Here is a 26,074-nt window from a genome sequence, read left to right on the forward strand (position 1 = left end):
TCTTATTTTCCTGGAGGTGCTTTTGTTCTTTTTCTCTTTCATTTTTTTTTTTTTTAAATGCATTCAGAACATTGCAGGTTTTCTTCAGTGGACATGGCAATCCAGATTGCTTAAAGATGGAAAACTTCGTGGAGATCACTGGATTCATTAACTTGTTTCTTACTCCCTTAACTTACAAAGTCTCTTGAGAACATGGATTAGTTCTGGCATGCTCCACCAATGTCCAGGGTCTTACTCTTTATCTTGATGACATGAATTCCAGGTATTTAACAGAGCCAGTCAGACCTCTTCCCTCTCCATGAATGATGGTGGCTTCTTACTAGAAAACGGTGGTTTCTTTTATATATATATATATATAATTAGCATGAATTATATGACCAAGGGTCAAACATCTTTTCTGGGATTTTTTCAGGTCTTGGAGTCGTAGTTATTTGCCTGAGTGTGGTAGTTACAACTTTAACAGGTATCTCCATGTCTGCCATATGTACAAATGGAGTGGTAAGAGGAGGTGAGTCAATTTTGTGTTTCATATGAAGACTATAGGTATCTCTGGAAAAGTGATAACTGTGCTGGCCCGTCCAAGTCAAATAAATTGAAGTAAAATGACTAAGTATCAAGGACTCAACTGAAGCATGGGAGACAGCTTGGATGAGAAGAGGCAGGGTCGTTACTTGATGTTAATTGGTTAGCCTAACCTAGAGAAAAAGACCAAGATTTAGGATATTTAGGAGAGCCAAATTAGATGAGAGGGTAATTTCACCATATTTATTGAAACTAGCAGTCAAAATGTTTGCCTTATAGAAAGGCAGGTTGATATTAGGACAACATTCCCAACTCTGTAGCTGTTCAGAAGCAGAGAAAGTTATTCGAAGGAGGTGCATGTACTTCATGTACTTAAAGTAGCTATTTATTCAGCAGGTGCCTTTCCACAAAGTACCTGCTCATGAGGAGTCCTATGAATCGGACTGGCACTAGGAGATAATCCTGGTTTGCAAGCTGCAAACGAAGGGTTTATCTTATTGGGTCTCCTGACTCTTTCTGAATCCATTATTTGGTGATTCTACAAAGCAGATGCAGAAAATCCCTATGAAGAATATTTACATATGGAAATCCCAGGTGTGCCATTTCAGAGAAGATGGATGGGAATGTTATTCTCCACATTCCCCATGTTTCAGACCACATGTTATTATTCCTGAGGAGCAACCACATTTCTGGCCAAATCATTGGCTTTAATAATAGTAATCTGACAAGAGCTCTTCCCTAGAAGTTTCCTCACTGGTGAACACTATGAGTGACTACAATAAAAAATAGATAGGAACATAAGAAGAGCCTGCTGTATCAGGCTGAAAACACCTCTGGTCCAGCATGATGATCTCACAGTGGTCAACCCAATGCCTACGGGAAACTGGCAAGCATGACCTTGGTGCCAAAGCACCCTGCCCACTTGTGATTCCCAGAAGCTGGTATCCCAGAAGCATGGCTGCCTCTGACAGTGGAGGTAGAACATAGCCATTGCAGCGAGTAGCTACTGATACTCATTGATAACTTCAGGAATTTGTCTAATCTTTTAAAGCTACCCAGGTTGGTGGCCATCACTGCCTCCGGTGGGAGTGCATTCCAAATAGATTGATCTATGTACTAGGTATGCCTGCGAAAGGCCAAAATCCTTTTACCAAGTATGATTGCAATTACATAAAAAGAGGGGAGTGCATAGCAATGATCCTTGTAATATGCAGCCTCAAGTGGGACACGGGTGGCACTGTAGTCTAAACCACTGAGCCTCTTGGGCTTGCCGATCAGAAGGTTGGCAGTTCGAATCCCCGCCACGGGGTGAGCTCCCGTTGCTCTGTCCCAGCTCCTGCCAACCTAGCAGTTCAAAAGCACACCAGTGCAAGTAGATAAAGAGGTACCATTGCAGAGGGAAGGTAAACGGCATATCTGTGCGCTCTGGCTTCCATATCACAGTGTCCTGTTGCACCAGAAGCAGTTTAGTCCTGCTGGCCACATGACCCATAAAGCTGTCGGTGGATAAACGCCAGCTACCTCGGCCTGAAAGCAAGATGAGCGCCACAACCCCATAGTCGCCTTTGACTGGACTTAACCGTCCAGGGGTCCTTTACATTTTACCAATGCAGCCTCAGGACTGGCTAGGCTGGGTGCAAATATTAGAAACCGGTTCTTGTACAATTGCCTAATCATCAGAGTAGTGCATGCAGCTTTTCAGGCTCCAGATCCTTATTTCTCCATGTCTTCCGGTCTTGGATTTTGGTATGGCCACCCACAATACCAGGTGAGAAGTTGTCTTCAGTTTTAGCATTTGTTTTTGCACATTTGCAAGAAACTTGGTGGTTTAAATCTGTTGTCTGCAGAAAGTTAGTTCTCACGGGATATTTTGATTGGATTGCAATGTGGTTGGGGAAGCCTTTGGGACAGTACAGGTTTATTCACCTTGTTATTACACTTTTACCTGTCCAAGGAATTCCAGGGAGCACACTCGTGATTAGCTGCACAACACTTCACCTTCACAACAACTCTGAGGGACAGGCTAGGTCAGGGGTAGCCAACATGGTGCCCTCCAGGTTTTCATGACCACAATTTCCATCACGCTCAGCCAACATGGTCAATGGTCAGAAGGATGGGAGTTGTAGTCCAAAATATCCAGAGGGCAAAATATCTTCCTAGGCTGGGCTATGAGATAGTAACTGTCCTACAGCCACTAAGTGGGCTTCATGGCTGAGTGAGGCTTTAGACTTTGATTTCGGCAGTCCTGGTCCCCCCAACTCAATCCTAAATACAGTGGTACCTCGGGTTAAGTACTTAATTCGTTCCGGAGGTCCGTTCTTAACATGAAACTGTTCTTAACCTGAAGCACCACTTTAGCTAATGGGGCCTCCTGCTGCTGCCGCACTGCCGGAGCACGATTTCTGTTCTCATCCTGAAGCAAAGTTCTTAACTATTTCTGGGTTAGTGGAGTCTGTAACCTGAAGCGTATGTAACCCGAGGTAATAATAATAATAATAATAATAATAATAAATTTTATTTATATCCCGCCCTCCCCAGCCGAAGCCGGGCTCAGGGCGGCTAACAATAATCAAATAATCAAATAATCACACATTCAAAATATTCATTATAAAAATTAAAATCAAATTAAATTAGTGGCAACCAATTAAGCAATATTCTGTGCAGGTTGCCAGAGGAGGGAGTCAGGCTGCGCCCTGACCAAAGGCCTGGTGGAACAACTCTGTCTTGCAGGCCCTGCGGAAAGATGTCAGGTCCCGCAGGGTCCTAGTGAGGTACCACTGTACATTCATTTGGAAAAAAACCTTAAGACTTCAAAGGCCCTGAACTAGGCAGAGGGCCTTCTCAGTAGTGGTGCCCGCCCTGTGGAACGCCCTCCCATCAGATGTCAAGGAAATAAACAACTATCTGACTTTCAGAAGACATCTGAAGGCAGCCCTGTTTAGGGAAGTTTTTAATGTCTGATGCTGTATTGCTTTATTATTATTATTATTATTATTATTATTATTATTATTATTATCATTAATTCTGTTGGGAGCCGCCCAGAGTGGCTGGGGAAACCCAGCCAGATGGGCGGGGTATAAATTATCATCATCATCATCATCATTATTTTTATTATTCTTATTATTACTTCAGGACTTTAGCTGTTGCCTAAATAGAAATATATATTGTTGTTTGGTTCTGTTTTTTAATAAATTTTATTGGATTTTATATTTTAAAAAATCAATATTATTATCAAAGGTCTTTTTTGTCCAGACTAAAACACTAATCTATGTAAAATAAAAAACATAGATCCAGAGGCAAGGGAAGAAAAAAGGTGAAAAGAGAGAGAGAAAGAGAGAGTGGTAGAAGATGGATTAAAAGAGAGAGAAATAAAGTTAAGAAATATATAGTTCCTTAGTTTCAGAACTATATATTGTTTGACAGACTGAGAAAGCAGCAAGTTTATATAACCCACAAGGTTACAATAAGTTGGTTTAGGGCAGGGGAATCAAAGACCCTTCAGTTCTTGTCAGACTACCACTCCCATCATGCTTGACCACGGGATAGCTTGCTTGGGGCTGCTGGGAACTGAAGTTCAAAAACATCTGGAGTCCAAAAACAGCTTCCCCATCCCTGGGTGTCACATGTAGAACTAGCCCAACAGCTTGAGTTGCATTAGTAGGCGGCAACAAAGCAGCTTGTAACCCAAGAGATACTCCCAGGATCCTTTGCAACATCATAGCTGATGATGCCCAAGGTTGAAATCTCCAATCGCATACAGTGGAGAGTGTGCAAAACAGGAGTTTTACCCTCTGCAACTGGGCAGGAGATCCTTTGTATATGTGGCGCTAACTGGGGAGCCCCAAATTTCTCGGGCAGCTCTGTTAATGTGCTCAAAGAAACTCTTTTCTGTGTTGACAGGTGGCGCTTACTACCTCATCTCCAGAAGTTTAGGACCTGAGTTTGGGGGCTCCATTGGTCTAATCTTTGCCTTTGCCAATGCTGTGGCAGTAGCCATGTACGTCGTTGGATTTGCAGAAACCGTCGTGGAGCTGCTCAAGGTACGAGCTCGCAAGACTTTACATGCGGTTATGCAAGGGAACCTTGGCTAACAACTTTTTTAAAAAAATAAATAACGATCATAGGTCTAATAAATGTGTTAAGCGGCAACCTTATTCATGAATTAGAACTCCCTAAATGTGTCATAAATTCTAATTTATAAGCTTTTCCTCCACTACTACCAGGTCAAAGAAATGTTTCTTACAGGGCTGTTAAGAGTTCCGAAATTACTAAAGGGAATTAGGGTTCTAATTAGCAAGCCAATAACCTTGACGACAGAGGCTCAACCGTCATAAGAAATGTGAAACTCAGGGCTCATTACCCATGGAATGTACAGTATCCCTCTTTAGTCATTTCCTTCTGCTTTATGTTGCTGCCAGAAACTATCCTGCAGAAACTATATCCTTAATCATTTCTTTCTCACTCTTTCCTCCCCCCAGAACAGCAACGCAATCATGGTTGATGCAACCAACGACATCCGAATAATTGGTGCTATAACGGTAGTCATTCTTTTGGGCATTTCTGTGGCCGGTATGGAATGGGAAGCCAAGGTAAAACATTCTCAATATTAAAGCTGTTTAGAGAAGGCGGATGCTCAGATTTTGTGGAAGCCAAGGTGGTTTTGCTGCAGAGTCTTGTGTCGACGGCCCATTTTTACTAAGGTATAGGTACAAAATGCACAATACCCCATCCAATATCAAAGATATGTGCGCGCACACGCGCACACACACACACACACGAGTGGTACCTCGGTTCTTGAATGTAATCCGTTCTGGAAGACCATTTGACTTTCGAAACGTTCAGAAACCGAGGCGCAAAGGGTTCTCTGCAAATTCATTGAGAAAATTGAAAAACACGCTCAGTGGAAGATGTTTGACTTCCAAGGCTTGCTCAAAAACAGAAACATTGACTTCTGGGTTTTCGGCATTCGGGTTCCGAAATGTTTGTCAACGGAGACGTTCAAGAACCGAAGTACCACTGTAGCGCATGCACACATGCGCACACACACAAACAAACCTCCACCCAATGAAAAGGAATGTGGTAGAAAAATGCACAAAGGGACAACAGGAAAGGTTGCAGCATTGGGACTTTTCGGTTTAGAGAAAAGGAGAGGAAGACGTAACATGATAGAATTTTATAGAGAAGGGGATAGGACAGGCATAGGCAAACTCCAGCCCTCTAGATGTTTGGGACTACAATTCCCACCATCCCTGACCACTGGTCCTGTTAGCTAGGGATGATGGGAATTGTAGTCCCAAACACCTGGAGGGTTGGAGTTTGCCTATGCCTGGGATGTTTTCCTCCCTTTCTCATAATGCTAGAACTCCTGCCAATCCAATGAAGCCGAGCATCAAAAGATTCAGGATAGAGAAAAGAGAGCACTTCTCTGTGCAGCGCGTAGTTAAACTGTGGAACTCGCTGCCACTGGAAGCAGTGATGGCAACCAACTTGAATGGCTTTAAAATTAGATTAGTGAAGGCTGTCAACTTTGAATACCAGTTGCTATAAACAGCAATTTTAGTGCTGTTTGTTTCAATGCATTGAAACATCTAATCAGACTAGCTAGACTACGTGGCAGGGATCCGTGGTTGGAGTTGTTTATTTGATTGGGATAAACTTAGGTGCTGTCCCTTTCCCATGATGGGGCAAGGAGCGGCTTTGAGAGGGTGATTGGGGAAAGGCTCCAGGCTCCTCTCCCACACCACGGCCTCATTCCAGATCACAATCACACACCGCACAGCTGCCACTTGCTACGAGGAGTAGAGATGAGATATCAAATCCAGACCCTCCAATATTGTCAAGAATGTGGCCCCCCAGAGCACAGGGGGTGAGTTAGAGATTGAACTAAGTGAACGAGGGACTGACTCTACAGATGACAACTGGCTGACAGAATCGAGAAAGGGCAGTTCGACCCCCCTTTCCGGAGAAGGCTCTATTAGCTGTCAAGGAGAGGGAGAGTTGGAAGGCGGCCAGAGAGTTGCTAGGCAATTAGCAGATAAGCAGAGGTCTGAGTCTGTGTCGAGTGAAAGTGGGGAGGAGGGGGAGCCTTTCGGTCCCCATTCTAGGCATCTGGATAAAATCAGAAGGCAACTAAAGGGCAAGAAGGGAAAGGTGGGATTCTGGCATCCTTCCTTCTATGGGAGGGGCGAAACTTCAGACTGACCAACAAATGTAAATGTGAGCAGGCGAGAAGCCAGGCTCTGGATGTGTCTTTTTGTAAATAAACATACATAAAATTGCCAGAGTCATTACTTCTTATCAGGACTTGCTTTCCTGCCAGAGATCATTACACCTATTTTTCAGGGATGTCCCTCATTTAGAGAAGCCACCCTGGTTTCTGATTTGATCCCCAAATGTCCCACTTTTCCTTAGGATGTTCCTATTTTCACTGGAGAAATGTTAGCAGGAATGGTATGATGTCCCTATTTTCATTGGATGAATGTTGGAGGGTATGGAATTATTTGACTTCTAAGCCATCTGAGGGCAATCCTGTATAGGAAAGCTTTTTTATAATGTAAAATTGTGTTTTTATATATGTTGGAAGCTGCCCAGAGTGACGGGGGCAACCCAGCGAGATGTGTGGGGTATAAATAGTAAAATTATCATTATATATATATATATTTAATAATATTTATTAAGAGTTTTTTGATTACAATATAAAAAGGCAAGCAAAAATATTACATATCATAACATATTTTCTTATCTCCTTTGGACTTCCTCACATCTCCCACTCCTGCGTTCCAAATTATAAAAATTAAACCAGCAATTTATCACCTTATCTCCATCCTTACTATCTAATTTTCCAATGTTATATCTCAAATTTTAGATACGTTTATTTCACTCCTTAAAAAATTAAACTTAGCCTAATAATTATCTAAAAATTTGTTTTTTCTTGAATTTGACTTATCTTCATAGTTCACTTCATCTGTTTCAATAGTGCCAAGTTGTTTATAATCAAGCATCCTGCTTAACATTCATACATTTTACAATATTTTTGCAAGTAAATCTTAAATTTTTTCCAGTCTTCTTCTACCGTCTCCTCTCCCAGGTCTCGGATTCTGCCAGTCATCTCGGCCAGTTCCATGTAGTCTATCAGTTGCATCTGCCATTCTTCCACTGTGGGTAGATCTTGGGTTTTCCAATGCTTAGCGACAAGTATCCTTGCTGCTGTTGTTGCATACATAAAAAATGTTCGGTCCTTCTTTAACACCCCTTGGCCGAAAATACCCAAAAGGAAGGCCTCTGGTTTCTTAGGGAAGATATACTTAAATACCTTTTTCAGCTCATTATATATCATTTCCCAGAAAGCCTTCACTCTAGGGCAAGTCCACCAAAGGTGAAAGAACGTTCCTTCATTTTCCTTACATTTCCAACATTTGTTATCAGACAAGTGGTATATTTTTGCAAGTTTGACTGGGGTCATGTACCATCTATATATCATTTTCATTACATTTTCTTTCAAAGCATTACATGCAGTGAAATTCAGCCCAGTAGTCCACAACCTTTCCCAGTCCTCAAACATAATATTATACCCAATGTCCTGTGCCCACTTTATCATAGCCGATTTAACCGTTTCATCTTGTGTGTTCCATTTTAACAGCAAGTTATACATTCTTGAAAGTACCTTAGTCTTAGGCTCTAACAATTCCGTTTCTAACTTCGATCTTTCCACCTGGAATCCTAACTTTTTATCAAGTTTGAAGACTTCTTTAATCTGAGCGTAATGTAACCAGTCTCGGACTTTGTCTTTCATTTTCTCCTGACTCTGCAATTTCCAATTGTCCCCATCTTTTTCTAATATTTCCCAATACTTTGGCCATTTGGCCTCCATATTGAGCCTTTTCCAGGCCTTAGCTTCCAATGGTGAAAGCCACCTTGGAGTTTTATTTTCCAATAAGTCTTTATATTTTGTCCAGACATTAAACACTGCTTTTCTGACAATATGATTCTTGAAAGCATTATGAATCTTAACCTTGTCATACCATAAATATGCATGCCAACCAAACGCATTGTCAAAACCTTCCAAATCTAATACGTCAGTGTCCTCGAGAAGCAGCCAGTCTTTTAACCAGCAGAACGCTGCTGATTCATAATACAGCCTTAAGTCTGGCAGGGCAAAGCCCCCTTTCTTTCGCATCCGTTAGTATCTTAAACTTAATTCTGGGCTTTTTGCCCTGCCAGACAAATTTGGAAATGTCTCTCTGCCACTTCCAGAAGCACTCTGTTTTGTCCACAATCTGTAATGTTTGAAACAAAAACAGCATTTTTGGCAATACATTCATCTTTACAGCAGCAATTCGGCCTAACAAGGAAAGTTTCAGTCTTGTCCAACTTTCTAAGTCTCTCTTAATTTCTGACCAGCATTTCTCATAATTATCCTTGAATAGACTCAGATTTTTTGCTGTTATGTTTACCCCTAGGTATTTTACTTTTTTAACCACATTTAACTCTGTCTCTTTCTGAAACCGTTCTGACTCTGTAACTGTCAAATTTTTTCCCAGTACCTTAGTTTTCTGCTTGTTTAATTTAAATCCCGCCACCCGACCAAACTCTTGAATCAGTTGTAATACTTTTTTCGTACTAGATTCTGGCTCCTGTAGAGTCAAAACTAGGTCATCTGCAAACACTTTAAGTTTATATTGTTTCGCTCCGACCAGTAAAATTATCATTATAGAATGGGACGTCCCTATTTTCATTGGAGAAATGTTGGAGGGTATGCAAATCACAGATTCCCACTTCCTATTACTTGTGCCAGCCTTAGCAGTTACCAGACACGAAGTCAAAGAGTTGAGTATGGGAGAGACTCTTTGTGCCACGCTGCTGAAAATATTCCTCATCCTTAGTACCTACTGAAATTAATGAGACTTTAAAAATTGTGACTACAGTGGTGCCTCGCAAGACGAAAATAATCCGTTCCGCGAGTCTCTTCGTCTAGCGGTTTTTTCGTCTTGCGAAGCATCCCTCTTAGCGGCTTAGCGGCTAAGCGGCTATTAGCGGCTTAGAAAAAGGGGAAAAACTCGCAAGACTCGCAAGACGTTTTCGTCTTGCAAAGCAAGCCCATAGGGAAATTCGTCTTGCGAAGCGCCTCGAAAAACGGAAAACCCTTTCGTCTTGCGGGTTTTTCATCTTGCAAGGCATTCGTCTTGCGGGGCACCACTGTAACTCTCTTTTTAGTGTTTCGGCTCCCAATTTTTTTAAGCTGTACAAATATCATGCCACTTTGCAACTGCATCAAGTTCTGAAGTAGCTTATGAAAAGCAAATGTTGAAAGCAAGTCCTCTGCCAAAAATAATCTCTTAACTTGGCTTTACAGGCCCAAGTTGTTCTTCTGTTTATCCTTCTTGCTGCTATTGCAAATTTCTTCATTGGAACCGTCATTCCAAGCAACAATGAGAAGAAGGCTAGAGGTTTTTTCAATTATCAAGGCAAGTGTTTCTTTTTTTGCAGATAAGCAGAGCTCCTGTAGCAAACAGTACTGAGTACTGACATACAACTATGAGTGACCATATTACCATCTTACATAAAGTAATTGAGTGAGGCGTATTCTGTATACTGGGTAAAGGTAAAGTCACCTTTGACTGGACTTAACCGTCCAGGGGGCTTTTACCTTTACCTATATACTGGGCATAAGCTTTCACCCAAGTAACTGACTTGAAAACCATAACCAGCTGTGCTTTTGTATCTTATTAACCTGCTTCTGTATTCATCGATGACAACCTGGTGCCTACTGCACTGCATCTAGGCCTCTATATTGTTCAATGCACAAAGCCACCGCCAGCAAATTTATCCATGTATTTTATTTCATAAAATATATACACCACTTGATTGTAAAAAAAATCTTCAGAGCAGTATACAAAGAGAATAAAGCAATTACATTTTCCATGACAATAATAGCCTCGACGTAACACTTAGAAAAAGTCGTATTTTATAGATGCAGACTAAATGGGGGGTTTCCATTACATGATGACTGCACAGGAAGTTTTCAGACTCTTATCCAATCAGGAGGATCTATGCGACAGGCGGTCTTGGTCATGTTCCTTGTGGACGTATGCAGAGCCATAGCTAGGTGACCTCCTAGCCATAGACAAATTAGATGCAGCTAGGCGATGCATAGGGACACAGGTGGTGCTGTGGGTTAAACCACAGAGCCTAGGACTTGCTGATCAGAAGGTCGGCGGTTTGAATCCCTATGACGGGGTGAGCTCCCATTGCTTGGTCCCTGCTCCTGCCCACCTAGCCGTTCGAAAGCACGTCAAAGTGCAAGTAGATAAATAGGTACCGCTCCGGTGGGAAGGTAAACAGCGTTTCTGTGCACTGCTCTGGTTCGCCAGAAGTGGCTTAGTCATGACTGGACCTAATGGTCAGGGGTCCCTTTACCTTTACCTAGGCGATGCATACCGAAACATGCTCAGCCATACAGAGTGAAGTCTGCTATTCCTCCCCCTATGCCACATACCACCACAATTCGTGGCTTCTCAATGAATCAGGGGAGCCTAGACTTCTTACACCACATGGGTGGGGAAACTTTGGCCCCCCAAATGTTACCAAACTCCCATCAGCTCATTGTTTTAGTTCAGCAACATCTGAACTAAACATCTTAGGACCTGGCTTATATTTTAATTGCTATTTTGTTAATGCTTTCAATATTGTTTTATAGATTCTAAATGCTGCATCGATTTGTTAATCACATGACTTGCCATGATTGTGAGGTTTAGCTTATTTTTTAGTTGCTGTTTTGTTAAGTTTTTTTTATAGATTGCAACTGTTTTATTGATAATTTGTTAATTATTTTATATGATGTATGCTCTATTCGCGATGTGCTATTATGTTTTATTATCTTATGGTTATTTATTGGTTGTAAGCCGCTTTGAGATTCATTTGAATGAAAAGCAGCATAGAAATACAAGAAATAAATCAATCAGGAGGGCCAAAGGTCCCCCCTGCCCAATGTACAAGATGGAGACCAAAAGGGGGTTCTGCAAGATAATATCAGTCAGTGACATGGCCTCAAAATTTCACAGTGATTTTTCTCTTTGCCTTTGCAGCCTCCATATTTGCAGAAAACTTCGGACCAGATTTCAGAGGCGATGAAGGGTTTTTCTCTGTGTTTGCCATTTTTTTCCCTGCAGCCACTGGAATTCTTGCTGGAGCCAATATCTCTGGAGACTTGGAGGTAGGCACAAGCCCATGTTCTGCAAGCTGAGTTGCAACATCTAGAACATCCAATATCTAGAACTTCTGCTTCCTGGCAAAACTGGCACAACACCTTCAGAATTAGGGCTGTTTCCACACCACCGCTATTTTCAGGAGGGATACAGTTATAATAATAATACTAATAATAATTTTATTATTTATACCCCGCCCATCTGGCTGGATTTCCCCAGCCACTGTGGGTGGCTTCCAACAGAATATTAAAAATAAAATCAAACATTAAAAACTTCCCTAAACAGGGCTGCCTTCAGATGTCTTCTAAAAGTCAGATAGTTGTTTATTTCCTTGACATCTGATGGGAGGGTGTTCCACAGGATGGGTGCCACTACCGAGAAGGCCCTCTGCCTGGTTCCCTGTAGCTTCACTTCTCACAGTGAGGAAACTGCCAGAAGCTAGACCTCGGAGCTAGACCTCAGTGTCTGGGCTGAACGGTGGGGGTGGAGACACTCCTTCAAGGATACTGGGCAGAGGCAGTTTAGGGCTTTAAAGGTCAGCACCAACACTTTGAATTGCGCTCAGAAATGTACTGGGAGGCAATGAAGGTCTTTCAGGACCGGTGTCATATGGTCTCGGTGGCCACTCCCAGTCACCAGTCTGGCTGCCGCATTCTGGATTAGTTGTAGTTTCCAGGTCACCTTCAAAGGTAGCCCCATGTAGAGAGTATTGCAGTAGTCCAAGCAAGAGATAACTAGAGCATGCACCAGTCTGTTGAGACAGTCTGTGGGCAGATAGGGTCTCAGCCTGCATACCAGACGGCTGCCCTGGACACAGAATTGACCTGCGCCTCCATGGACAGCTGTGAGTCCAAAATGACTCCCAGGCTGCGCACCTGGTCTCCCTGGGGCATGGTTACCCCATTCAGGATCAGGGAGTCCCCCACACCTGCCTGCCCCGTCTCCCCAAACCAGTACTTCTGTCTTGTCAGGATTCAACCTCAATCTGTTAGTCACCATCCATCCTCCAACTGCCTCCAGTCACACACTGGAAAATGCACAATTAGTGTTGATTTGGAGCTCATGTGCAACAAACCTGCTTCCCCCAATGACGAGACTTTTTGTGATAAGGAAAGTGATGGGGAAATGCCACTGGGGAGTGTAGGATAACACTTCATTGACACAATGTCATCTGACCTCTCCACAAACAAACCAGAATGAACGTTCAATAAATAGCAAATGTTGTCTGGCTTTCCCACAAACAATTCAGGGCAGAGGTGCAAAGCAGACAATTTCTGCACATATTTCTGGACCCTCTAAGCTAAGCACCCCACTTGTATTGTCTGAAGAAACAGCCAGCTACACAAATTTAACTACATTTGTCTTCCAGAAACGGACTATGAAATTTAAAAGGCCACTTCACTAACTCTAGAAGCAGAATATTAATGGACCCATTATCAGGGTACTGCACATCGAAATGAGCTATGTAATTCCTATTACCACAGCTTTGCTAATTCATAAAAACTCTACATGCGGCAGACTTCAAATTTACAACTGGAGGCCCTAGAGGGAAATGCAGTGTTTCTTTCTCCAGAGTGGCTTGGGTTAGGCTTAGCAAAAGGATCAGTCCTTTTATTTCAGGCTTGTCCTTCACACAGCTATGTCTTACATTACTACAAGGTGATTTGCACAAAGAGCTAACTTGCTAGCACTTGTCAAGTATCTTATACTGTGTAAGTTTTTTGGTGCAAGCACAGAAACATCTAAGATGCGAGCCATTTCACCCCCCCCCCTTTTTTTATTTTACTCCTATTTGGTTATAAATACATTTTCCCATTCTTTGTGCTTTTGCGTTCTAAGCCTTTAGGGAATGGCATCTGGGCGCCTTTCTATTAAATGATGAAAGCGGTTGATTCTTACAGTCACATATTGACTCCGGAAACTGCAGCCCACATTGACAAATACAGGACTTACAACCTTTCAAGTTAAGTCACGCGGGTAGCAACATGTGGAGCAAAAATGCGGGTGGAAATCTGAATGTCATTTCCGCACGTATCATTATGCCTTACCGTTTTTAGGCAGTGCCAAGTTTCCATCAGTGTTTAGGTAATCTAAACATACAAAATATGTTACCTGCAAGGTTTGGGAGGAAGTTGGTGGGCTTCCCTTTTTGACCTCCATTCCCCCCAGCCCCAATTTCCATGAAATCCAGGGAACATAGGAAGAGCATAAGAAGTTGCCTTTTTATGAGTCCATCTAGCTCAGTATTGTCTGCACTGACTGGCAGGCTTTCAGGTATGAAATTTCGCTTGGGTTACTTAAAAAGGACTCCCAGTGTCATTGAGAGCCAGTGTGGTGTACCTCAGGTTAAGTGGTGGACTCGTAATCTGGGGAACCGGGTTCGCGTCTCCGCTCCTCCACATGCAGCTGCTGGGTGACCTTGGGCCAGTCACACTTCTCTGAAGTCTCTCAGCCTCACTCACCTCACAGAGTGTTTGTTGTGGGGGAGAAAGGGATAGGAGAATATTAGCCACTTTGAGACTCCTTTAGGTAGTGATACATCGGGATATCAAATCCAAACTCTTTTTCTTCTTCTTCTGGTTTGTAGTTTATACCAGAATCAAAAAGCTTGGTAGCTGAAACTGCCCAGTCCTAGTACCAGTGCTTTTTTCCTAGGGGTACACAGTGGTAGACATACCCCCTAAACATTTTGTGAATCCTTGTACTTTTGTCCATTTATTGTATTTATTTTCCCCAGTTTGAACTATAAAATGGTGATTTTCTTGAGTCAAAATGAGAGTACCCCTAAACATTTTTTTAGAAAAAAAAGCACTGCCTATTTATTACTTATTTATTTATTCAACTTATACACCACCCTATACCCGGAGGTCTCAGAGCGGTTCACAACAAGACCACAACATATAAAATCAAACCAAAGCAGAAACCCAGTAATGCCTAGTACCACCCAATCTGTCTCAATCGCACATCACTAGCATTGCTTAAAATTAGTAAAATAAAGCAGAGCATTGGGAAAGGGAGGAAAAGTTCTTTCCTTACAGCGTCTTCATATTTACGATGGCTTTGGAGTCTAAGCCTAGGTGATGGGGCTTCTTCTTGTTTTTGTTGTTTGATTTTATATACCTCCCTATACCCGGGGGTCTCAGGGCAGTTCACAAAATAAAATCAAGATATAAAACCACAAAATACACAATAAAAATAAAAAAACACATTTTTAAAAGGCATGAGATGTAAATCGGATCAACCAAAGGCCTGGTTAAAAAGGAACATTTTTGCCTGGCACCAAAAGATGTATAATGAAGGCGCCAGGCAAACTTCCCTGGGGAGAGCATTTCACAGACTGGGAGCCACTGCAGAGAAGGCCCTGTTCTTGTTTTGCTACCTTCCAACCCTCTCGAGGAGGAGACACACGAAGAAAGCTCTCAGAAGATGATCTCAGGGTCCTGGTAGGTTCATATGGAAAGAGGCAGTCCTTGAGGTATGGAGGTCCTGAGCCATTTCTCATGGCCCTCTCATGCAGGAGAGAGAGAGAGAGAGAGAGAGAGAGAGAGAGAGAGAGAGAGAGAAGGGGGAAGCAGCAGAGCTACAGGGGTTTAGCAGCAAACCACAATGTATTTTCCCTTGGCTAGCTATTAGCCTCTACCCTGCCCTCTGCTGAATGGAGGTGTGCAATGTGTTTTATACCCAGCAGTCTCTACCAGCCCTATGTGGAGATGCCAGGGATCATACCTTTTCTTCCCCTGTCATAGAATCATAGAATTGTACGGCTGGAAAGGACCCTGAGGGTCATCTAGTCCAACCCCCTGCAATGCAGGAATTCTGCCCACAGCCGTCCCAGGGTAGGCCCGAACCATCAACCTTCTGATTAACAGCCAGATGCACTGAACCATTACACCACTGGAAACCTGGGACCTTCTGCATGCAAAGCAGATGTTCTACAGCTGAGCTACTGCCCTTCCCCTAATTATGCCCAACTAGGCCCATTAAACAGCACATTAACCATGTCCATATAAAACATCCCTGTACAAAATCTCCAAATTGCCTACACAATTTTAGACTTATTGTCACATTATCCCAAGGACAAGTAACTATTTTTTTTTAAAAAAAGTAACTATTTTTTTTAAAAAAAATAGTATTTAAATTCTGTAACAGAACTGTTTGTGAACGCAAACATGCAGAGGATATGCAACCGTGTGTGTGTGTGTGTGTCTTTAATGACTATTCATTGCAGTCTTTTTATTGTAATATTCTAGGATCCACAAGCTGCTATACCCAAAGGAACAATGCTGGCCATTCTGGTTACAACGATTGCTTATGTAGGTGTAGCAATCTGTGCAGGTAAATAAGAAGCATATGTTTGCATTCTAATCCAGAGTAATTAATATTCTTAGGTATGTTTAAAGTCTTGTGCTCAGATCATCACTTACCCCCATTATTTGTTTATCTTATGGATTTTCTATATAGTAAAACAGATGTCTATTAGTAAGTAAAAACACAAACTTGAAAACAACAATCCTCATTTCACTCAGTGGCGTAGCGTGGGGGGTGCAGGGGGGGCCGGCCGCACCGGGCGCAACATCTGGGGTTAGGGCAAATCCACGGGTTGGGGGCGCAAATCCACGGGTTAGGGGGCGCAAATTACTTGCCTTGCCCCGGGTGCTGACAACCCACGCTACGCCACTGATTTCACTGCATAGAATTGGATCAGCTGTGGATTCACAAATAGCTAAAGAGGCTACTTTTCTAGGAAAAGTTCAAGGAGTTGAAATATTCCACTGTGTTGAACTTGTGACTTCATCATATGGAGAGGTTCCACCAGTGCTTGGCTTACGGAAAACTACAAGCGCCATCAGAACGAGTTAGGAAAAATACTGTCAAAGAACAGTTCTCCTTCATCTTGCCTCTTCCTGTTTGCATCACTGCCATTAGGGCAATCAGATGTTTTGATAAGACAAGAGAAACCGGTTCTGGTTTTCTCAAGGACTAGCTGATTGCCATCTTTGAAAGGAGGGAAGATAATTTTCCACAAGGCCGAGTCAGGTGGCTACTTGCACGGCCAGGAGGAACTGAGAGCAGCTGTGCTTGTATCCAGTCTTGGGATAAAAGTCTCCCAACTTACAAGTCTTCCCTGTTAATGCTGGTGGTTTGAGCTGCAGCCTGTAGAGTAGCTAGCAGGAGTCCCTGCTCTGTTGACCAGATATAAGTAAGAAGAGCACCGCTGGATCAGATCAAAGGCCCATCTAATCCACTATCCTGTTCTCACAGTGTCCAGCCAGATGCCTGTGGGAAGCTTGCAAGCAGAACCTGAGTGCAGTAACGCTCTCCACCTTTCCCTGCAGTTTCCAGCAAATGGTACTCAGATGCATACTGTGGAACTCGAAAATAGCAATCATGGCTAGCAGACATTGATAGCCATCTCCTCCATGAGCGGGACGTGGGTGGCGCTGTGGGTTATTTTATAGATGCAGACTAAATGGGGGGTTTCTATTACATGATGACTGCACAGGAAGTTTTCAGACTCTTATCCAATCAGGAGGATCTATGCGACAGGCGGTCTTGGTCATGTTCCTTGTGGACATATGCAGAGCCATACCTAGGTGACATCCTAGCCATAGACAAATTAGATGCAGCTAGGCGATGCATAGGGACACAGGTAGTGCTGTGGGTTAAACCACAGAGCCTCTGCTGTTATCATCAACTCTGCAATTATATGATTCTGATGTGGGTGGCGCTGTGGGTTAAACCATACAGCCTAGGACTTGCCGATCAGAAGGTCGGGAGTTCGAATCCCTGTAATGGGGTGAGCTCCTGTTGCTCGGTCCCTGCTCCTGCCAACCTAGCAGTTCGAAAGCACGTCAAAGTGCAAGTAGATAAATAGGTACCGCTCTGGCGGGAAGGTAAGCGGCGTTTCCATGCGCTGCTCTGGTTCCCCAGAAGTGGCTTAGTCATGCTGGCCACATGACCTGGAAGCTGTACGCCGGCTCCCTCGGCCAATAAAGCGAGATGAGCGCTGCAACCCCAGAGTCGGTCACAACTGGACCTGATGGTTAGGGGTCCCTTTACCTCTACTAAGCAGGGTGTGAGGGTGACAGCCAAGGTCAGAAGGCCAGGCTCCCGGAATCTACCTGACCCAGCCAATCCAGAGTCTTTACCCTGCCTGCCAATTGGAAGGTGAGATGTTGTGCACTCCCATCTCCTTTCCATGCCTGAAGAGGGCTCTGAGGACTGAGCTCACATTGGCTCCATGAGACATTCAGTGGCTGCTGACCACAATGCTGCTCCACTGTTGGAGACAATCTTCTGAATACCAGTTGCTGGAAACCACAGGAAGGAAGAGTGCTCTTGCACCCAGATCCCACTTGCGCGCTTCCCATGGGCATTTCGTTGGCCACTGTGAGAACAGGATGCTGCCCTGGCCTGATCCAGCAGGGAAATTCTGATGCTGTTATGTTCTCATTAGGTTGTGTCTCTGATACCTGGAGCCCATGATAGTTGCTTTGTGCAATTAGTGGCATGAGGGCAAGCTATCTGCACTATTTTTAAAATATAGCAGAACATGCTACATGATAGAACTTTCTATCATTCTCACAGTCTTCTGTTTCATAAGTCTACGATCCCCACTACCTTTCAGGTTCTGCAAATGCCACTTAAGGTTAAGTAAACCCGTGTGGGTCAGGCACTGGGCATTTCCAAATTTCACACATGTCCTAATTTGTTGAATGTAGCACAAAACGTAGAGCAGTAATAACACCGCTTTAATGAATAGTGGCATTATTCGCAGTGATCAGAAGGAAACGGCGCCCTACCGCCCCAAGATGTTAGATGTGGGAAAGCATTAAGCAATTGAAGATGTACGCGGCACGGTGAAAGTATTCTCCCCCTGTCACAAGGAAGGGAAATAATAATATGCTGTTGTTTCCACAGCTGCTTGTGTCGTACGTGATGCTACGGGGAACGTCAATGATACAGTTGTATCCGGAATGAATTGCAATGGATCATCTGCTTGTGCCCTAGGCTATGATTTCTCCAGCTGTAAAACCCAGACATGTGATTATGGGCTGATGAATAATTTCCAGGTTCAAAAGAGCTCTAATTATGCAATTGGTATAATCATATGTGTGTTGTACAACCGAGAAAGCTGCATACTATATATGTAATAACACAAACGAACACAAGCGTAACCACACAGCAGAGTGCATTGTGTGATTTTGCAATATCTCTGTTAACACCCCAGCTAAGATACATGACCTGAAATGGGAGCCAATCCATTCTGTTGTTGATGTGGCAATTAACATACCTGGACAGTGTTTTACATACCACCTTACCTAAAAGGTCAGGAAGCAGAACTGTAGCATATGAGAGCCAGGGTGGCAGAAATCCCCTCTTAGCCATGGAGCTCCCTGGGCGACCTTGGGCCAGTCATTATCTCTTAGCGTAACCTACCTCGCAGGGTTGTTGGGAAAGTAAAATGGAGAGAGGACAGAAGCATGTGTGCCAACTTGACCTCCTTGGAGCAAAGGTGGGATAGAAATGTACAGCTAGAAGTGGTATAAAATCATAAAGGTAAAGGTAAAGGGACCCCTGACCATTAGGTCCAGTTGTGACCGACTCTGGGGTTGCGGCACTCATCTCGCTTTATTGGCCGAGGGAGCCGGCGTACAGCTTCCGGATCATGTGGCCAGCATGACTAAGCCTCTTCTGGCAAACCAGAGCAGCGCACGGAAACACCGTTTACCTTCCCACCAGAGTGGTACCTATTTATCTACTTGCACTTTGACGTGCTTTCGAACTGCTAGGTTGGCAGGAGCAGGGACCGAGCAACGGGAGCTCACCCCGTTACAGGAATTCGAACTGCCGACCTTCTGATCGGCAAGTCCTAGGCTCTATGGTTTAACCCACAGTGCCACCCACATCAGAATCATATAATTGCAGAGTTGATGATAACATCAGAATAGATAATAAAAGCCTAGATTGACAGGTAGTCTGACCTGGCCTAAGACAGCTGCCTAGATTCCTTAGCAACATTCAATATTGGATGGTTTGTAAAGGCTCTAATGATCATGGCCCAGGATGTTTCTAACTAGAACCAGAAAGGCTCACCCTCTCTGAGGCCTGGACTATGCATGAACAAGCAGAATGTATTGCAAAACCCAGACATGTGATTATGGGCTGGTGAATAATTTCAAAGTTCAAAAGAGTTCCAGTTAGGCACCACCTAGAAAGAGCTTCACAACACAGCAACATGCATCTTCACTAAGAAGTAAACCTCACTTTTTCCAAATGGGGATCAGTTGCTTATAAGTGCCTTCAGGATTGCAGACTTACTGCATGGCCTCAGAAGGTTGTTGTTAACTATCAGCAGGAGATGGCAGGGTGGGGCAAAGGCACTTACCTGACTTCCCAGCAGGGGAGTTGCTATTCCTTGCTGGGAAGGGGAAGGGGAGGGTTGGGGAGGGCATTGTGGTGCAAATGTACAGGCAGAAGCACCAGATTGGCACCACTGGTGAGTTTGCACCACATTACCCTCCTCACTGCCTTGCCCCTCCAGGTAAGCAGCAGCAGCAAATCAGATGAGCACCTTTGAGAGCCAGTGTGGTGTAGTGGTTAAGAGTGGTAGTCTCGTAATCTGGTGAACCGGGTTCGCTTCCCCGCTCCTCCACATGCAGCTGCTGGGTGACCTTGGGCCAGTCACACTTCTTTGAAGTCTCTCAGCCCCACTCACCTCACAGAGTGTTTGTTGTGGAGGAGGAAGGGAAAGGAGAATGTTAGCCACTTTGAGACTCCTTAAAGGGAGTGAAAGGCAGGATATTAAATCCAAACTCTTCTTCTCTTCTTTGTTCCACCACAGATTGTATTAGATATGCACCCAAAGGAGTTCCAATTTGTACACAGAATCTCATGCTCCCCACAGCTTCTCAACTCACTGCAATTGGGGGGGGGGGTGTAATTGTGCTTGTGTAAAAGGATGCCTGGGTTGCCATACTTCAAAAAGTAACAAGACACCCTAAAGGTTGTTGAACTTTTTTTAGGAAGACTCCAAAATAGTTGCCATTTTTTTTTGAAAATGCCATAAAAATGCAATTTTTCAATTGACTTTCCTAAGACCTGCCACCTCACCTGAATTGAATGGGAAAAGGCAAGGCTCCTCACAAGTTCAGGTTCCAAATAGAAGCAAAGCAGAGCAATGGACCTACTTGTGTAAATTACATTCTAAATGATGCAGAACACAAAGACAAGCCACTCCATGAAGAATTGTGTGAACCTGGAAGCTCATTCTTTTAAACAATTTAAAATATATGTATTAGAAGCACATACTTAGTAATTCTTTACACCTCCATCAAATATTGGTCTAACCAAAGTTAAATTATCTATCTGCCATTTTGGTTCTCCAGTTAGTAGCGTGGCAAAGACAACCTGAAGAGCTCTGCACCTTAAACAGGTACAGAACTGCTTCTGAAAAGTTGCTGATAGAAACTATCCATTAATTCATTGGCACATGCCATCTTTCAATATCTGAAGAATAAAGTCTGGGTTTGATATTATTACAGGAAGGCTTCTATCTAGAGGACATGGCGATCACTCACTCTTTAAAATGTAGCAGACTTGTTCCTTGAAACATCTCGTTCTTAATATGATGCCATTTCTGAAGGGCACTATTTGCAAAAGAGATAAAAATATTGCCTTTGGCTTCAGTGAGAGCAGGGCAGGCCTGAATTACAGAACAGTCTTCTCCATTACCAGGAAAATGGTTTTCTTGACAGCAACAGTTAATTTGCTGTGCTGGGTACAGACTCATTGAGTTTTTAATGGGTGACAAAAGATAATAGAGAAGAGGTTGGAAAGGGTAGTACTAACATATAGGGCGGGACGCGGGTGGTGCTGTGGGTTAAACCACAGAGCCTAGGACTTGCTGATCAGAAGGTCGGCGGTTCGAATCCCCACGATGGGGTGAGCTCCTGTTGCTCGGTCCCTGCTCCTGCCAACCTAGCAGTTCGAAAGCACGTCAAAAGTGTAAGATAAATAGGTACCACTCCGGCAGGAAGGTAAACGGTGTTTCCGTGCACTGCTCTGGTTCTCCAGAAGCGGCTTAGTCATGCTGGCCACATGACCCGGAAGCTGTATGCCAGCTCGCTTGGCCAATAAAGTGAGATGAGTGCAGCAACCCCAGAGTCGGCCACGACTGGACCTAATGGTCAGGGGTCCCTTTACCTTTTACCTTTAACATATATTACCATCAATACGGCAACAGGAAACATTGGGATGTTGTGCTTGAACCCTTGCTTACATGAGCTTCACGGCTTTCATGTGTGTTTTTACCCCCCCAAAAGGTCATGAGCATGGTTTCAGGTTTTGGTCCTTTAATCACTGCTGGAATATTTTCTGCAACCCTGTCATCAGCCCTCACTTCGCTTGTTAGCGCGCCCAAGGTTTTCCAGGTAAGGCCAAAAGCACAGTCTCTCTTGTTCTTTGTTTTCGTGTAATCAGTTGGTCCACATGCATGAGAATGCCTTGCACAACTTTTTTTTTTAAAAGCTTCCTCCCTATATCCTTGGCTGCCACAAAATTGAACCAGCTGGGTCTGATACACAGAGTTAGGGCAATGAATGGTTGCCATATGGTAGTTGTTGCAGACTGAACAACTTGAACAGATGCTGTACCTATTCGATGACCAGCCAAATCCAGGTTTACAATAAGGCACTCTTGGAAAAGATGTAGGCTTCCCACCCCACTGTGATGAAAGTGAGGACCAATTCTTACATTACCAGAACGGTATGCTTTTGCCATTTCTACGTACTGTATTTTTCGCTCCATAAGACGTACCTACTTTTTAGAGGAGGAAAACAAGAAAAAAAATATTCTGAACAAAACAGTGGATGTATGATTTTTGTGGTTCATACTGTGGTCACAGACATGATATGTGATTTGAAAGTGAGTTTGGGGTACCCCAATGCAAAAATCCTGAGAATCCATGTGGATCCGTGCTTTGTAACCACGTTTTTGCACCATTGCGGCCCCACGAAACAGTGGATGCATGGGTTTTTTTTGGTGCAGGCTGTAGCCATGGACATGCTATGTGATCTGATGGTGAATTTGGGGTGACCCAGTGCAAAAATCCTGAGGATCCATGTGCTTTTACCTCCCCGCTCCCAGGCAGCCTCCTTTATCTCTAGAGTCCCTTATGTCCCTCCTGATCCCTTGCCGATCAGCTGCTCAGCGGCTTTGTTTCAACACCCCCTTCCCTCTTGTTTGCCTTAGTGTCTTTTCCTTAGCTGGAGCAGTATTTTGCTCCTCCTTTTCTTCTAATTTCTCTCCTCATTGTTTAATGTTCCTGTCTCCTCTCCTTGCAAGTTCGCTGTCTTTACCTCCCCCCTCCCAGGCAGCCTCCTTTATCGCTAGAGACCCTTATCTCCCCTCCCGATTGCTTGCTGATCAGCTGCTCAGCGGCTTTGTTTCAACCTCTCCTTCCCACTTTCTAAAAAAAGAAAGAAAAAAGCATGATCTGCTTTTTGCCCCTGGGCAATTCGGCTCCAGGGACCACGCATTCGCTCCATAAGACGCACAGACATTTCCCCTTACTTTTTAGGAGTAAAAAGGTGTGTCTTATGGAGCGAAAAATACGGTAGTTGTATCCCATACCATGGTAATTTCTGAAACCAATTATGCTGGCTCCCAGGAAAGGGCAGTGCTGGAGTTAATGTGTCATTTATCCCTTCAACCCATCCCTGTGTTTTACATTTCACATTTGAAGTAACTTTTCTGTTGCATTCAACATACCCTCACACCCAACCCTACCTTTCTGAACTAAGTTCTGCTCTTTTGACAGGCTCTCTGCAAGGATAACATCTACCGAGCACTTCACTTCTTTGCCAAAGGATATGGCAAAAACAACGAGCCAATTAGAGGATACGTTCTGACGTTCATCATTGCCATGGCCTTTATTCTGATAGGTGCGTATATCACAAATAGCACTTTTTCACCAATAGCTCCCCCTGCCTTTTATCAACCCTAATGCTATTTCTCATATATATATATATATATATATATTCTTTATTGAGTTTTTAGTTTAATTAATTGTACAGATATTCCATTGTACAGATATTCCATAACCAAAATAATTCGACATCTGATATCTGATAATACTGTCACATTAATTCTTAAGTCTTAAAGTCTTAAATTATTTGAATATGACTTCCCTCCACCTCATTGCGGCTCCTTACTTCTTCATTATCTTTATGACTATGTCCTTATTTTCCTTTAAATCACTTATCTTACATAGTATACATTATATATCTGTTATCTTTATTGGCAAATTTTAATCGGAACACATTAAAGTTTTTGTTTGGGAACAATGTTTTCCCAAATACCTTCTGTAACAATCCCGCTCCCTTAAAAAAAATTGTTTGATTGATTCCTGATTACCTCTGTCATTTTTGCTACTTCCAAGTATTCACATAGTTTAATTTGCCGTTCTTCCTTCGTAGGGATTTTCTCCCCCTTCCAATTTTTAGCAATCGGCATTCTCGCTGCTGTTGTTGCATATGAGAAAACCCTCCTCTTATCATTTGGAATGTCAATTGTCAAAATGCCTGGAAGAAAGGCTTCCATTCTTTTTCACAAATGTTGGTTTAAATATCCCCCCCCCCAAAAAAAATAATTTGTTCACAACCCCACCACTAGAAAATGCTATTTCAACTGTTAGGCTAAACAAGCAAACAAAGAGAATCACCACCTATTGCAAGGAAAGGTAAAGGTAAAGGGACCCCTGACCATTAGGTCCAGTCGTGGCCAACTCTGGGGTTGCAGCACTCATCTCACTTTATTGGCCGAGGGAGCCGGTGTACAGCTTCCAGGTGATGTGGCCAGCATGACTAAGCTACTTCTGGCGAACCAGAGCAGCACACGGAAACGCCATTTACCCTCCCACTGGAGCAGTACCTATTTATCTACTTGCACTTTGAGGCGCTTTCAAACTGCTAGGTTGGCAGGAGCAGGGACCGAGCAACGGGAGCTCACCCTGTCATGGGGATTCGAACTGCCAACCTTCTGATCGGCAAGTCCTAGGCTCTGTGGTTTAACCCACAGCGCCACCCACGTCCCTGCATTGCAAGGAAAAGGCATATGTAAAAAAGAAAGAAGGGCATACATTTTTCATTGACATTGATTGCTAACGCATATTCTGCTCAGAGCTTTAATCAAAGTCAGGAGAGCTGCTGAAGTCCTCTCTTAAGCCACATTCACAACATACATTTAATGCACAACGAAACCACTTTGAACATCTTAACGCCACATGCGAACACCTGACCACTTCAATCGGTGGAACTGTCACTTCTACAGGTGTCACACCTGTTCCACACTTGTAAGAACTAGGTCATATCCTCCATCAATAATCTTCTGCTGGTTTGTGAGCAGATATATCCTGTGCTTTTTTTCTGGGGGGAACGCCAGGGGATGCATATCCCTAAACATTTTGTGAATCTTTGTACTTTTGTCCATTTACTGTATTTATTTTTCCCGATTTGAACTATAAAATGGTGATTTTCTTGAGACAAAATGAGAGTATCCCTAAACATTTTTTGAGGGGAAAAGCACTGGATATATCCTAATGGAGAGACCAGTAAACATAATTGGGCTAGGGAGATGAGGACACAAAGACTCCATTGGAAATATACTGAAAAGTCGCAGACCCATCTCATTTTAGATAAATAAGGCTTGCATAATAGAGCTTTAAAGGCCTAGGGTGCCTAACACAAGTAGGAATTCAGACAGCGGCAAAATCCCCATTATCCAACAGGAATAGCAGGCAAGCAGTCAGCTGAATAGAGTGAAACAAGTGAACCCAATGAAGTTTTTTGTTCTCGTAAAGGTTTTGTTTGATGTCAAAGTCGCTCAGTATCTGCAGTTTCCTCAAGGAGCTCAATACCTTAAGAAATCAAGCGATTGCCCTTCAAGGCACTTTCCCCAATGTAGCATAAGTCTCGTTTTTGAAAAACCTGTCTACACAAATCAAAGGCCTACTGTTCCAAACCATTAGCACAGCAAATTCAGCTTGCCTTCATATCAGGTTCACAGTACTGATTCCTGGGAGATTTCAACTGCAATCCCTCTCATTTGATCATAACCGATCGCAACTTGTAATGTTTCATTTTGTACTTGGCTTCCTATTTTGAATACATGACGCTTTGTCACTGCACAAAAGAGGCTTTTTGATCTAGGTGCACACCATGTCGACTCTCTTCTAAGGAGAATGCTAACAAAACAAAAAAAGGCCTTGACAGTCCTTATGTATTTAAGAACTGCATTGTCATACCCTCCAACATTTCTCCGATGAAAATAGGGACGTCCCATTCCAT

At 43.3% G+C, this 26,074-nt stretch overlaps 1 protein-coding gene across 2 annotated transcripts in view; it reads left to right on the forward strand.

Annotated features, from left to right (window-relative positions):
• The window catches only part of SLC12A1 (solute carrier family 12 member 1), a 76,925-nt gene that overhangs the window by 15,662 nt on the left and 35,189 nt on the right, over positions 1-26,074 (forward strand). For both annotated transcript variants that reach the window (XM_081838801.1, XM_081838800.1), the window contains 9 exons: positions 413-508; positions 4,423-4,562; positions 5,001-5,111; positions 9,875-9,986; positions 11,607-11,734; positions 15,977-16,061; positions 18,648-18,799; positions 22,052-22,159; positions 23,548-23,671. In XM_081838801.1, the coding sequence (XP_081694927.1) occupies positions 413-508; positions 4,423-4,562; positions 5,001-5,111; positions 9,875-9,986; positions 11,607-11,734; positions 15,977-16,061; positions 18,648-18,799; positions 22,052-22,159; positions 23,548-23,671 (1,056 nt within the window). The remainder of the gene's footprint in view (positions 1-412; positions 509-4,422; positions 4,563-5,000; positions 5,112-9,874; positions 9,987-11,606; positions 11,735-15,976; positions 16,062-18,647; positions 18,800-22,051; positions 22,160-23,547; positions 23,672-26,074) is intronic.

Source organism: Podarcis erhardii (genome assembly GCF_964252035.2).
Source record: "Podarcis erhardii genome assembly, chromosome: 14".
Taxonomy (NCBI): Eukaryota; Metazoa; Chordata; class Lepidosauria; order Squamata; family Lacertidae; genus Podarcis; species Podarcis erhardii.